Raw genomic sequence first — 14,076 nt, 5'->3', positions numbered from 1 at the left:
AGACGTGGTTTGCACGTTTTGCTGCACAACCATCCCCTTGTACACTCCTGCTGATCTCAGGTCCCCAGCTCTGTGCATCCCTCCGCAATGCCAGGCTCCAGAGTCCCCGGGGCTCCTGAAACCGACCCCTCCACCTCTCGTGCTCCAGGCCAGTTGTGCTTTAACTTTGGTACATTGGAAGTAGGTCAGGGATGTAGCTCAGTTGTTCCACCGCCTGCCTCACAAACACAAGGTCCCGAGTTCGACCCCCGGTACCAAAAAATAAGGTCCCTGCCTGGTACCTTGGAAGTTGTTGGAAGTCGTTTTGTTTTGTTTTGTTTAATTAGTCTGTGTTTGCTGTAGGTAACATTCCATTTCATCGTGGGGGCATCATGTGGGACGTGCGCATAACACATCTTTTTTTTTTTTCTTTTCTTACTGATATTGAACTCAGGTCCTTGTGCTCACGAGGCAGGCGACAGAACACTGAGCTAAATCCCTGGCAACATAACACATCTTAATTCTTTTTACATCCCCCCGCCATCTTGGTCTCCTTCCCCTTTGAGAAAGCTCTATTTCCTGCTTTCCTATTACCTATCTTTTATTCTGCTCTTTAACTTATTTATACTTTTGGTTTCTCATTAGAAACCATGCAATATTTAATCTTGTGTGTCTGGTTCATTTCACTTAACACTGTGATCTCGGGGAGCATCCATTTCCCTACGAATAACTCACATAATCCTTGATGGCAGAGTAGTACTCCCTTGTGTGTAACTTCGTTTTCTTTATCCATTCATCTGTTGATGGACATACAGTTGCTAGAAGTCCTTTAGACCACTGAAGGACTCCTAGGTCCGTCCCTCCCCAGATCCTTGTGGGTGTGAGAGCCACAGGCTTGGCTTTAGGCTTTCCTTGATTCTTTATGGAGGATTTGTCTTATCAGGTCCTTCCTGCAGCCTGGTTAAAGAGAGTAGGTCATTCATAGGAAAATGGATGCATGTTGAGGCCATACTCTTAAGTGAAAAATGTGTAAGTGTGTAAGTACCGAAGAGTTTCTCTGGTGTGAAAAACTAAAAGTGTAAATAAGATTCAAATCGTATAACTGACCATGTGAAATAGGAAGAAAAGGGCTGAAGGTGTAGGGGAAGTGGGAAGGGTAGGGGAAAGGCAATAAGAGAAAAGAAAAAATGTGAGAAAAGGAAAAAATGGAAGCAGTCTGTAAATAGGGGAGGGTGGATGGGGGAGAGCAGGAGTATGGGGAGAAAATGAGAACCAAGGTCTGTCACGTAAAGGTACGAGATCCCAATGATGGGTGTGACTGTACTGTGTACTTTAAAAAGTACCAAGAAACTCAGTGAAAAAGGGATGGCCCCACCTTCCATAGGCAAAAACTGAGATAGGAGAGCTAGTCAGGCTCACTCAGTGAGTGCCAAAAAGAAAAGCAAAAGCAGGGGCCGGGGATTTAGCTGTGCGGTTCGGTGGCCTGCCTTGCAAGCGCAAGGACCCGAGTTCAATCCCTGGTACCAAAAAAAAAAAAGAAAAGAAAAGCAAAAGCAGGGGCCGGGGATTTAGCTGTGCGGTTCGGTGGCCTGCCTTGCAAGCGCAAGGACCCGAGTTCAATCCCTGGTACCAAAAAAAAAAAAAGAAAAGAAAAGCAAAAGCAGACAAAAAGGTAACAATTGTGATACATCCATTCTCAGCAATAAGAGGAATAAATAACCACGTGGATGAATCTCCAAATGAGCAATGCTGGGTGAAAGGGGAACGTGAGAAGTACCTGCCGGGTGAGCCCAGAGAGGGCAGCTGCAGTGGCCAGAGCAGAGCTGAGCGCCTGCAGACGGCAGGGCGACTGAGGGCAGGAGGAGGCTGGTGGCGTGGGGGCTGCGTGACCGTTTCACAGGTGCGTGTGCAGCACGCGTGCAGGCTGGTGTGTGTCCGCTACAGCCCCCAAAGCAGCAGGGGATTCTTCCCTGGGTCCCTGAGTCTGCTGTCCCCTTTCCCCAGTGAGGGGCCTTTTGTGGCCTCGTGGAGGGTAGACGGGCCAGGCTGGGAAGCAGACCTGCCTCTGACCCCGGATCTCCGCACAGTGCACCTCAGGGTCCTCTTTTGTCATTTGACACAAACGCATTTCTTGATGTTTCAGGGTCTTTGAGGTTCTTGCTGTTTTGCCATTTTCAGTTCCGTTACACATATGCCCTCTGGTGCGTTCCCCACGATGTACACTTTAGTACACGCCAGACTCTGCCTCCTGGCCAGGTTTTGCTAAAGCAAACCCCATTCCATTTTACTTCTCTTTTGCTAGATTTCCTGCTTGTTCTACTGCCCGTGTCAGCAGCACTTCACAGTGACCCTTGTCAACCTCGTGTCTCACTGCCCTCACACAAACCTTCTACCTGTGCATGTCTGCATGTAGCCCATATTTGAAAAATTCTGTTTCCCCCACACCTGCCAAAGCTCTATTTTTTCTTTCTGTTCCAGCACTGAAGAGTGAACCCAGGGCCTTTGTTCTGGGCTGCATCCCCAGCCCTTTATTTACTTTTTATTTTGAGATAGGGTCTCAGTCTCACTAAGTTGCTATGTTGCCCAGGTGATCCTCCTGCCTCAGCCTCCTGAGTGTGCCACTACACCTGGCTAGAATTTCATGGCTATTAAAGCCTTGCTACTCAAGAGCGTGGTCCCTGGACCAGAAGCAGCAGCAGCAGCTCCAGCAACAGGGTCTAGATGCAGGTCCTGGATAAGATTCAGTCACATCCTGTGGGGCTGAAGCCCAGGGAAGGCAGGAAGTGGCCTCTTGTGCCTGACCATCATTTCCTGCCTTGGGAAGGAGGTCTGAGGGTCTCCATTCATTCTGCTCATCCCTGGATGACCCCTTTCCTTCCTCTCACCCAGCACTGGTGCTCCCCAGGACTTGGGTGGAAAGGGGGCTAGAGTTTGAACCATAGGAAGTTGAACCAACTTCCTTGACACTTGGCTTTCTCACCAAAAGCCATAGATGGTGCTTGCAGCCTGCAGAGCTAAGAGACTGCGGGAAGTGGCACTCAGATAGTGACGCTGTTCTAGGCATGGACAGAGAACCTTCCTCCCCAACGCCAGGACTGAAGAGTCCACATCTCGAGAGGCTCTGTGCCATAGCACTTGGTTATTTCCCCAGCCCAGCCCTTCCGGCCCAAGCAGCTACCTTTGCAAGTGCTGGGTGTGGCCTCAGGCAGGAGGATGCACCAGAGACCTGGAACAGAGCTTTGCTGGGGGCCTAACGGGATACGAAGAGGGTGAGGAGCGGAGGATGGCACTCAGGTTTCGGGGTAGATGAAGTCGCCAGGCTGACGTGGGTGGGCTGCAGGATGGGACCTGGTGTGGGACCTGCTTTGGACGCCCACGGGGAGGGGACTGGAGGCACTGCGATTCCCAGGGCGGAGTTCAGCGTGGTAAAGTCGGGGGCATAATAGAACTAAAGGCAGTTGAGGAGGCTGACAGGCCATGCGCCACCTTGGGCTCCCCACCCTGTCCTTGGCTCCCTTCTGCAGTTCCTGTCCTGATCACCGGGTCTCCCTGACCCCCACTGGCTCTGCCTCGTTCCTGTGTCTCCTCGTCCTGCGTTCAGCTGCTGGGGGCCTCTAGTGCTGAATTCACACACTTGGACATTTGCTTCCGAAAGGTTTTATTGAACCTTCCTGTAGGTGTCAAGAGGTCCTGCACACAGCCGTCACAGTGACTAGGCAGAAAGCAAAGGTGCTCAGGGTCTTGCCCAAGAGGAACTGCTCTCCCAGGGCACGGCTGCAGCTGGCCCACTGCGAGCGGACGCAGTGCCATCTGGCTGGGGACACAGCAGCAACGCCAGGGTGTGAGGACAGGAAGGTGCCTCTGCTGGGGAGAGGAGGGGGCTTCCCCTCTGTGTCTCAAGGGAGAAGCAGGATTTCCAGACCCTGGAGAGGCAGGCAGGCCAGGCAGAGGGAGCAGGTGTGCCAAGGTGGGCTTGAGTTTGGGGTTGCTGGGGCGGTGCAGGACAGGAGGTGCTGCGGGCCGGTCGGGACTGCTTCTCACCCTTCCTGCCCTAGAAGTTGCTCAGGATGTTGGAGATGATGTCATACTTGGCCTTCTCGTACAGGTACCCGGCAGCGGGAGGCACCTCCGCCTCGGCCTTGGGCTCTGTGTCTTCATCACCTTCACTGGCTTCAGCAGCCTCTGCTGGCGCAGTGAACTTGGCGACCTCCGCAACCTCCCCAGCCTCAGTGGCCTCCCCAGCCTCAGTTGGCTCCGCTGGCTCGGCGGGGGGTCTCGCCCTCGGGTCCTGTAGGGTGACGTGGGTAGTCAGGTCCGCCACCGCTCCAGGGCCACCGTCCCTCCTGACCGCCTCCCACTTCCCACCAGGTGCCCTGCAGGTGAGGCATGGAAAGGGACCAGGGCTCACCTCCATCCGGTCCCCACAGTCCCTATCGCAGCTGACTGTCAGGCTTACAAGCCTCCGCAGCCTGGAGAACTGGCCGGTGCAGACGCGCTCCTCCTGCATGGAGAGGGACCGGAGAGGGACAGGAGCTGGCGGCAGCCACCCGCATCCCAGCCCAGCCTCAGACTCCAGGTTTTCTTATCTGGGATGGGGGGAGCCTGGGGATTGAACCCAGGGCACTGAGCTACACTGTTAGCCCTTTTGATTTGTTGTTCTTTAAGTTTTTTATTCTGTTTTGTTTTCCATGCTGGGATGGAAACCCAGAGCCTCGGACTTGCTGGGTATTGAGCTCACAGTAGCTTTTTCTTTTTATAAAAGATGAGGTCTGGCTAACTTACCGAGGCTGGCTTGAACTTTCAATCTGCCTCAGCCTCCCAGATAGCTGGGATTACTGGCACGGGCCGCTGTGCTCACTGATTTTTTTTTTTGTTTGTTTTTCTTTTTTGGTCCCATGGACTAAACTCAGGACCTTGCACTTGAAAGGCAGGTGGCAGAACCACTGAGCTAAATCCCCGGCCCTGATTTTATTTTTTAAAAACAGTGATTCCAGGTGGATCACAGTCACACTGTTTTAGTTTTAGTTTTCTTTACAAGAAAGACAGCTGCAGGTTTTGAGTGGCCTGAGCTGTCAGAGTCTCTCCAGGTTTCTTTATATATTTTCATAAACTAATTGTTAAAGGGTATCACTTTTATAATAAAGATTTAGGGTAATGTATAGAAAGACAGAGCAGTGAGGGAAATCTGATTTTGCAAAAGGCTTTCCCCGTCAAGCCCAGTGATGGGAGTGGAGGCTGCGGTGGGGAGCTGGGGTAACTCACCCCCCGATCCCGGAAGGCGCAGTTCTGCGGCTGCCGCTGTCTCTCCGGGGTGGAGATACACACTGTCTCTCTGATCCTGAAGTTGAGCGGGAGCCTGGTGGTGGAGTTCTAGAGAAACAGATGAAAGCCCGTGACCACCTCCCTTTCACAGACACACCAGGGAGCTGCCTGGTCCTGTCAGCAGGCACTCAGCCCGCTAGGCCAGGGCTCCTTAACCCGCCTCTGCCCACCGGAGGTGCTCAGTCTCCAGAAAGAAGCCTTCCTGCCTCTGCCCCTCCACAGCCGTAAACAGCGGACCCCCTGCCAGAGCTCTCTGCTGCCAGGAGAGAAATGCGGGGGCCGGGAGACCAGGCCAGTGCCTGACCCCAGCATCGTCCCTCAAGCCCAAGGCCAGCTGAGGCTGGATTCCCAAGGCCAAAATGGACGAAGCCCCGTTTTTGACTCCCAAGGCAGTCCCAGGATGAGATTACAATCCTGTTTTTCATGAAGTGGAAAAAATTTTTTTTTTTTTTTTTTTTTTTTTTTTTTTTTTTTTTTTTTTTTGTGCCAGAGGTCAAACAGGACCTTGTGCTTGCAAGGCAGGCAGTGAAACCAGTGAGGCAAAACCTTGGCCTGGGAAAAAAACTTCTTTGTTTTGTTTTGAGAGAGTCTCACTCTGTAGCCCATGCTGGCCTCCAACTCATGATGCTCCTCCTGCCTCAGCCTCCCAAGTCCTGGGATAACAGGTGTGCACCACCACACCTAACACTGTTGTTACCAAGCACTTTGTGCCTGTGCCAGGCTCTCTCCTGCCCAACACCCTCACAGGGGCAAGGCTGGCAGCACCAGCTCCCCCGCTGCCTGCTCCTGAGCCTGAGCTGCAGACACTCACCAGCCTAGGAGGCGGGATGGCTTCCACCAGGCGGAAGAGGGGCCTCCCCTGCTGCCCTTCATTGTAGACCTTCAAGGCCTTGGCGACAACATCGTCATATCGCAGCCGCAGCCGGCGCCGGTGTGCACAGGACACCCCTGCCAAGCACAGCACCAACACGAGTACCTTCCAGGCCCCCACCATCGTGCCTGTCCGACCCATCGCACTCCAGCCCCTTTTAGACCCTTCTCAGCCTACCTTGCCCAAGGGTTGCTGGCCACACAGGGACTGGTGGCTTCCTGAAACAGAGCTGCTGCTTTCCTCAGCCAGAGATCAAGGTTAGCCAATGTTGCAAAATGCCATTGGCCAAGAAGTTTGGGCAACAGACCAGGGCCTAGCAGGGACACGGGCGTCCCGAGCCTGGGCCAGGACATCTGGGTAACCCTTCATGTCACACCTGTGGCACCGCCTGTGCCACAAGGAGGACTCTCCTGTTCTCCCAGGACTGTGTGTCTCACTGTCTGGCAGAAACAGCTGCCCAGAATCCAGGCATGGAGTATGATAGTTCCGCGGCCAAGCTGACCAAGAAAGGATCCAAACCCAGGCTGTGCTCAGGCATTAAAAAGGAAACAAAATTTGGAAGGCAGGTGTGGTGCTGCACACCTTCAGTCCCAGCTCTCTGGAGGCTGAGCAGGGCAGGAGTCCAGCTGAACTACACAGCAAGACCCTGTCTCAGAAACATAAAACAAAAAAATTGGTTGCCAACTTTTAAAGATCTGGATGCCCAACTTTAAGAAATCAAGATCAGACCATTCCTGGCCCACCAGTCCCGCTCAGCCATGATGTCAGCAGCCCCTTGATGCCAGTCTGCCCTGGCTCCTCCCTGCAGGAAGGGACAGGGGACCCAGGGAAGCAATTCAGAAGGAAGTACAAGGGCCTCCTTTCCACTGAAGATTCCCATTTGGCTGGGCTCCTTCGCTAGTGAGAATCAGCCCTTTGCTTCCTAACCAGCCCTGGGCTGAGGGGCTCTTGCTCTCTTAAAGGAGATTCAGAGACAGTGAAGACAGCAACTGTAAGGAGTTTTCCCTGAAGCCAGCCAGTGAGGAAACTGAGGCACAGAGCAGCTCATGGTTCTTCCAAAAGCTAAGGGTAGAGGTGAGAGAATAAGGGCTGGAAGTTATTGGAATGGGCGCCAAGCCCAGCATGGTCCTCCATAGACCGAAGAGGCCCCCATCTCCTGTTCAAATCCACAAAAGCGTGATGCACCATGATGACAGATTAGAAACAACCTAAATATACAGCAGAACCCAGTGTGGAGGTGCATGCCTAACATCCCAGCACTGGGGAGGCTGAGGCAGGAGGATAACTGTGAGTTTGAGGCCAGCCTGTTACATAGTGAGTTCAAGGCCAGCCTGGAATATATCAGAGACCCTGTCTCAAAACAAATAGTAGGTGTGGTGTGTACACTCGTGGAACACGGACCCTACGTATTGGAGCATAGACCCTACACTCCTTCCAGATGGAGGAACAAGGGTTTCACACAGAAGGTCTGGTGGGAGACCAGCAGGGGCATGGCCTGGCCTGGCCACAGCAGTCTGCGCTGGTCCCATGAGCCAGGCCTCCAACCCTGCGGCCACAGGGGTGCTTAGGACTGTCTGTCATTGTCTGGGATCCATCGCAGGATGTGAGTCGAGGAAGACGGGATGCGCACCCCATATTTCAAGAGCATGAAGCTGTGATTTCCAGTGGATGACTGCCCCCCAGTCCCGGGACTATTGTCAGTATCTGGAAACATTTCTAACCCCGCCTTTTTTGTTCTGGTACCAGGGATTGAACTCGGATCCTTGCGATTGCAAGGCAGGCGGCGAAACCACTGAGCTAAATCCCCAGCCCCTCTAACCCTTTGATCATTGTAACAGAGAGAAGATGGAATCAAGTGGGTAGAGGCCAGGAATGTTACTGAATACCCCACCAACGTGGGAAAGTGCCGAGGGCGAGAAACCCTGACAGAGCTGGAGACAAGGTGCTTGTGAAGAGCCGAGTGGATCCGCCCTGCAAGCTGGTTTGTGTGGGCTTCTCTGTGATGTCTGGTACAAAGTCACAACGAACGGAGGATGCGGCCTTCAGTGGAGAAGGGGAGGGACCAGACCCTGCAACCTCTGTATCAAACCCTAAGTCTGCACCCTGTCCAGAGATGTGAGGACAGGGGGCAGCAGTTAGTCCTGAGAGCTCAGTGGGACGTAGTTGTGTTTAGTTGGCATTTATGTATTTATTTGTGTAGGACAGGTGGACTCTACAGATTATGAGTTCAAATGATCAAACTCTGACAGCATTATAAACATACCTCAATATCTTATTCCTTATCATGGACCCAGGGCTAGCTGTGTGAGCCCTGCCTCAGCTTCAGGGTCACAGAGACCCAGGTTCAAATCCCACCTCCGCCACTTCCCCAGTGCCTTTGTCAATTTCTCTGGTGTTTCATTTTCTCACCTGTAAAGCAGAAAAGAAGCTAACGTGGATGGGTGGGGGCTCTGAAGCAGAGGGAGCCACGGATGTGGTGGCTTTACTGCAGCTGCAGCCAAGGCCCACCACAGACACAGGAAGCGCTGACCAGGAGCAGATAAGGGGACCTCAAGGAATGGGAAACCCAGGTCCAGAGCAGCTATAGGGCTGGTAGCTGGAGGTCTGGGATTCCAGCCCTGCTTACTGTCGTTCAAAGTGAATGCCCTCAGAGGAGGGGCCAGGGGCTGCTGGGAGCAGAGCTGCAGTTGATGAGGCCTGAGTTCCAGGCCTCCAGCAAACAGTTTTCCCAGACCCACCCACTGTGCAGCTCTACCCTGAGGCTTGGGGTTGGGATGGTATCTGAAAGGGGCTGGGAGCAGGAATGGACTCCACCCAGCCCCAGAGAAAAGCCTGCCAGCTACAGGGGGCAGGAAATCCCGCTCAAGCGGTAGTCCCACCCCACAATTCCAGGTGACCGTCCATCTAGTACATGAAGAGCAAGGGTGACAAACCACACCTACATCTCTTTCTGTGTCCCCGCAGCTCCCACACCTGTCTGAAAAAGGTGGCTGGATGCTGGGTGTTGTGGCACACACTTGTTATCCCAGAACTTGAGAGGCTGAGGCAGGAGGATCACCATGAGTTCAAGACCAGCCTGGGCTACATAGTATGACCCTGTTTTAAAAAACAAAAATGGCTGGAGCAAAAAGTTTTCACAAGGTCTGGAGAATTGTGAAGAAAAACACACCCCATTGTGGCTCAGCTTCCCATTGCAGTAATGAGGTGGTCAGGAGGTGGGCACAGATTTCAGAACCCTTGCCCAAGTGGCCTGTGCCAAGTCCGGATGGAGAAGGTTGCAGTGACCACACAGGTCCCATGGGGACACACCTGCTGTTCCCAAAGTAGCATTGTAGACAAAGTTGCGCCACGACGTACAGGCAGAGGCCTGGTCGCATCTATGCAAGGGCCAGGATGTCCCAAACTCCACATTCAGTGGTCCTGGAGGGCGGGCGTAGGGGGGCCTGAAGGCCTTCAACCTGGGGGTCCTACCTACCGATGGCCTGAACTTGGGGTTTGTCCGAGGTAGGACAGGACTAAACCCTCCTCCGCTCCCTTTCCAGTATCAGACACTGGTACAAGAGGGCCCTTTGCCAGAGAATTAAGACTGGTCCACAGCGGAAAACCACAATGTCCATTCTGCAGGTCTTTGTGCAGGCAGGGGCTCCTAGGACAGCAGCGACTCCTTGGCTGTGGCGCCCTCTGCTGGCTAAGAGCCCTGCAGCCGACGAGTGGTTCGGATCCCACGCAGAGCCCTCAAATGTCTCTGATCCGCAGACCTCCGTCTTGGAACCTTTCTGGAGAGAAAGTATCCAGGGATCGGGGTCCCTGGAGGGCCCAGGGCCCTTCCCTTTGCCACCTGGATAGGCCGGGTCCCCACCTCTTTTTGGTATACAGTTTAGGTTGGTTTGAACTCTGAACCCAGGCGGACTACCTAGCGATCTCCTCAAGTCTGAGACCAGGAGAGCTCCCTCCCCTCTTTCCTCGCCCTCCCCTGGCCTTCCCTCCAGCCCAACTGGTGTTTCAGGCAATCCCCTTCCTTTTCGCACCTGACTGATCCAGGAGAGACCCAGGCGGGTGGCGGAGGAAGAGCTGGTTTCCTGTTTGGTGACTTTGCTCACTCTTTCTGGACACACCTGGGCCGCAGTCTGGCCAGGTAACACCAGGGGGCGCCATCTCCAGCCCCACCCGCGCAGAGTAGCACCGCTGTCACTACACTTCCTCACCAATAGTGTGTGTGTGTGTGTGTGTGTGTGTGTAGTACTTGATTTGAAATGTCTTTATTTGGCCGCATGGGCATGATAGCACAGTCCTGGAATCTCAGGGAGGCTGAGGCAGGAGGGCTGCTGGGAGTTTGAGGCCAGCCTGGGCTGTATAGTGAGTTCAAGCCTAGGCTGGTTGAAATAGCAAGACCCCGTCTCAAACAAAACAAAGAGCATTTAGGAGAATGCTGTACCTGTGCTAGATGGTTATCGTTTCTGGTTATGACTTACAAACATCTTCTCCCAACTGGGTCTTGTCTGTTCACTTTCCTTGTGTCACCCTCTGATCATTTCATTTTTCCTGCAGTCCTGGGGGTTGAACCCAGATTCATTGCCTGCCAGGCAAGTGCACTACCATTGAGCTACATTCCCAGGCCTTTAAAAAGTGTTTACCTTGTGATAGGGGCTCCAGCTGGCCTCAAACTTGTGACCCTCTTGTCAGTAGCTGGGATTACAGGCATGTGCCACCACAACTAGCTTCTTTTAACTTCTTATTTTGACGTAAGTACATATTTATACAGAAAAGTTACATGAACAGTGCAAAGAAGTCCTTCATACCCTTCACCCCAATTCCCTAAAAGCCTTTTAGATTTGCCCTGCCTCACTCTGAAAACACACCCACCCTAGGCCCCAGGACACTTGAGAGTTTTGCTCCTAAATATTTCAGTGTGTATATTTTTTAAAAACCACCAAGAACATTCTCCTATATAGAAACACTGCCTCTGAAAAATAACTAAAATCAGCAAATTAACTATGATCATTACCCTTATCCAATCTACAGATTTCACCATCTGTCTTTTTTTTTTTTTTTTTTTTTTTTTTTGGTACCGGGGATCTAACTCAGGACCTTGCACTTGCAAGGTAGGTGGTGGCACCACTGAGCTAAATCTCCAGCCCTCACCATTTTTCTCAGTAATATCCTTTGGAGCTAAAGAAAATCCTGTATCATGTGTTATATTTGGTTGTTATGCCTCCCTCCCTCCCTCTTTCAGTTTTGGGAATTGAATCCAGGACCTTCACTGAGCTACATACATCCCAACCCTTTTAAAATTCTTAAATTTTGAGACAGGATCTTGCTAAGCCCCTAAGTTACCCAGTCTGGGCTCAAACTTGCAATCCTCCTGCTTCAGCCTCCCAGGGTGCTGGGAGGTTGCAACACATCTTTAGTGTCCTTTAGTCTGGAGCGGCACTTCTCTGAGTCTCCTAATGCTGGCACTTTGGAGATGACAGGCTAATTCTGCCACAGCTGGTCTCGGTGTGGTTGTGTCTCACACAGCTTCATCACTAGTTTCCTGGTGCTGTCTCCTTGGAAGATAACATCAAGAAAGTGCAGGATGCAGTTTTTCCATTGCTGGTGATGTTAAATCTCATCACTGGGTTAAGGCGATGTCTGCCAGATTTCTCCCTATAAAATTAGTATTTTTCCCTTTCTACATTGAGTGTCTCATGGGGAGATGCCGCGAGACTGGGTGAATGCCCTGTCCTATCCTCCTCAAGGGCACTGTTTCTGTGTCCACTGATGACTTGGCTGGAATGATTTTCTAGTTTCACCCACCCTTATGCATGTTAGTTGACTTTTTGTAGTAGAGAAGGCTTTTGCCCCTTCTGTCTTTATTTATACTTATGTAAATTCATGTATTCTCCTATTCAATGGGTTGTAATCCCATACTATCATTATTTTTATTTATTTAATTTGGTTTTTTGAGACAGGGTCTTGCTCTGTAGCCCGGGCCGGACCCAAACTCACAGCATTCTTTCTGCCTCAGCCTCCAGAGTGTGGCCTGGGCCACAACACCCAGCCCTTATTGTACTTTGTCTAATCACTTACTAGCCTTATTTGAATGCTCAATATGCCCCAGAGTTGGCAGCAGGCGGAAACCTCTGTAAACTGATATCTGTGTTTGATGATGTCTTTTTGCTCAATGAATTTCTTAACTCTAACAAGGCTTAATTTATTGATATTCTTTTTTTTTAACTTTTTTTTTTTTTTTTTTTTTTTTTTTTTTTTTTGGTACTGGGGATCGAACTCGGGTCCTTGCACTTGGGAGGCAGGCCTATTGATATTAAGGGGCTGAGGATTTAGCTCAGTGGTTCTGCTGCCTGCTTTGCAAGCACAAGGACCTGAATTCGATCCCCAGTACCAAAAAAAAGAGAAAAGAACATCTGAGATATTCTTTCACTGCTAGTGCTTTTTGAATTTTTAAGAAATTCTTTCCTACTTGAGTTAATAAAGATAAAATCATATATAATAGCTTCTTCTAAAAGTGAGAAATCTGCCTTTCTCTTGTTAGCCCCTAATGTACCTGGAATGAACTTTTCACATTTTTATTGAACTATACAACACATGTACAAAAAAATGTTCAAGACAAGCATGCAGCTTGGGTTGTCCTCCCACATAAGCAAACTCCTTGTACCCAGTGCCCTGGTTAAAACAGGAACTCACGGAGCTCAAAGAGTCCCTCTCTGTCCCCACCCCCAAGGAGACCACTCTCCTGAGTTCAGAGCCATGGAAACGTGGTGGGAGTGGGGCTTGCTGTAGGGTTTTCCAGAGACAAAAGCAACAGGGGACAGACAGAGCTTGAGGAAGTGGCTCGCACAACTGAAGGTTGGTGAGTCCAAAGTGTTGGTGAGTCCAAAGCGTTCAGGGATGGCTGGTGGACTGGAAATTTGGGTATGAGCTGATGTTGCAGTCCAGGGTTGGATTTCTTCTTCTTCTTCTTTTTTTTTTTCCTGGTACCGGGTATTGAACTCTGAGGCGTTTTTGCTCATTGTAAAGGGGACGTGGACAGTGTGTGCATGACACTTGCCTTATGAGCCCAGATCCCTGCAATGCATCCATCTCCAGTTTAAGAGACCTGAATCCTTGATCTTCACTCTAAATGCGTTCCTTCCTGCTTTCCCACGTCAGTAACAGCCTAGCTACACGGGTCAGACTGGATTCATTTCTGACATGCTCATTCCCTTAGATATACCCACCCCAAGCTCTGGTAACTTTTGTCTCCAAAATATTCATCAAATGTTTAGCAAAGTGGGCACAGTATCTGTTTCCTGGAAGACCACAGAAGGCTCATCGTCTCCTTGCTTCCACCTTTACACTCCAAACCATTCTCTATTGTTTCTAAAACTAGACAATAGATGTGTATGATTTAAAATTCCTGTTCTACAGGTTCTCTCTCTGGAGACAAATGTTCTCCATTCTAGCGCCCCTAAGTGTCTGGTTTTCCCTGGGCCACTCAAGTTCACCCACCCACCGATCCACTCCATTTCTCTACGGAGCCCGCCACATTCTCTACCACAGCATCTCCAGCCCTCCACGGCCCTCCACAGGAGTTGGAACTACAAGTTCAAGGGTGAGTTCCCTAGTGCCCGAAAGACGAATCGGGTCTACCAGGTGCAACCTCGCTTACCAAAAACCCGCTATTCCCAGAAACCCTTTCTTCTGGGGCGGAAATTGCCCTTCCCGGCTCCTTCCGCACGAAGTGAAATAGGCAGGCGCAGTGCGGACTGAGCATGCGCAAAAAGGCTGCGCGGGTGCGGACTGCACCTCCCAGCAGGCTGCGGGGCATTCTTCAGTTTCTCGTGACCAGCGACTTCCGGCGTGGAGAGGCGGGGCTGTGCGCGGCTGAGGCAGCGGCCGGAGCAGCCAGGAGGGCGGCTGAGGGG

At 51.5% G+C, this 14,076-nt stretch overlaps 1 protein-coding gene across 1 annotated transcript; it reads right to left on the bottom strand.

The window, feature by feature from the left end:
* Nucleotides 1-3,788: 3,788 nt before the first annotated feature.
* LOC104862364 (15 kDa protein B) lies at nucleotides 3,789-6,390 on the bottom strand. Its single transcript, XM_010624324.3, has 4 exons — nucleotides 6,113-6,390; nucleotides 5,242-5,349; nucleotides 4,388-4,480; nucleotides 3,789-4,267 (listed from the first exon to the last, which is right to left on the bottom strand). The coding sequence occupies exons 1-4, from the start codon at nucleotides 6,311-6,313 to the stop codon at nucleotides 4,031-4,033; spliced, it is 639 nt and encodes a 212-aa protein (XP_010622626.1). The 5' UTR covers nucleotides 6,314-6,390; the 3' UTR covers nucleotides 3,789-4,030.
* Between the last annotated feature and the right edge of the window lie 7,686 nt (nucleotides 6,391-14,076).

This window comes from Fukomys damarensis, unplaced genomic scaffold (genome assembly GCF_012274545.1).
Source record: "Fukomys damarensis isolate Sample0158 unplaced genomic scaffold, DMR_v1.0_HiC HiC_scaffold_12, whole genome shotgun sequence".
Taxonomy (NCBI): domain Eukaryota; kingdom Metazoa; phylum Chordata; class Mammalia; order Rodentia; family Bathyergidae; genus Fukomys; species Fukomys damarensis.
The sequence above is the reverse complement of the archived record's forward strand: the minus strand, read 5'-3'. Positions and strand labels throughout refer to the sequence as shown.

Bases quoted from the DNA above. Each gene is read 5' to 3' on its own strand.
- LOC104862364 (XM_010624324.3), bottom strand. From the start codon at position 6,313: ATGGGTCGGACAGGCACGATGGTGGGGGCCTGGAAGGTACTCGTGTTG. The intron at 5,350-6,112 runs GTGAGTGTCTGC...CTGTTTCTCTAG, and splicing joins CCATCCCGCCTCCTAGGCTG to AACTCCACCACCAGGCTCCC. The intron at 4,268-4,387 runs GTGAGCCCTGGT...GTCACCCTACAG, and splicing joins ACTGTGGGGACCGGATGGAG to GACCCGAGGGCGAGACCCCC.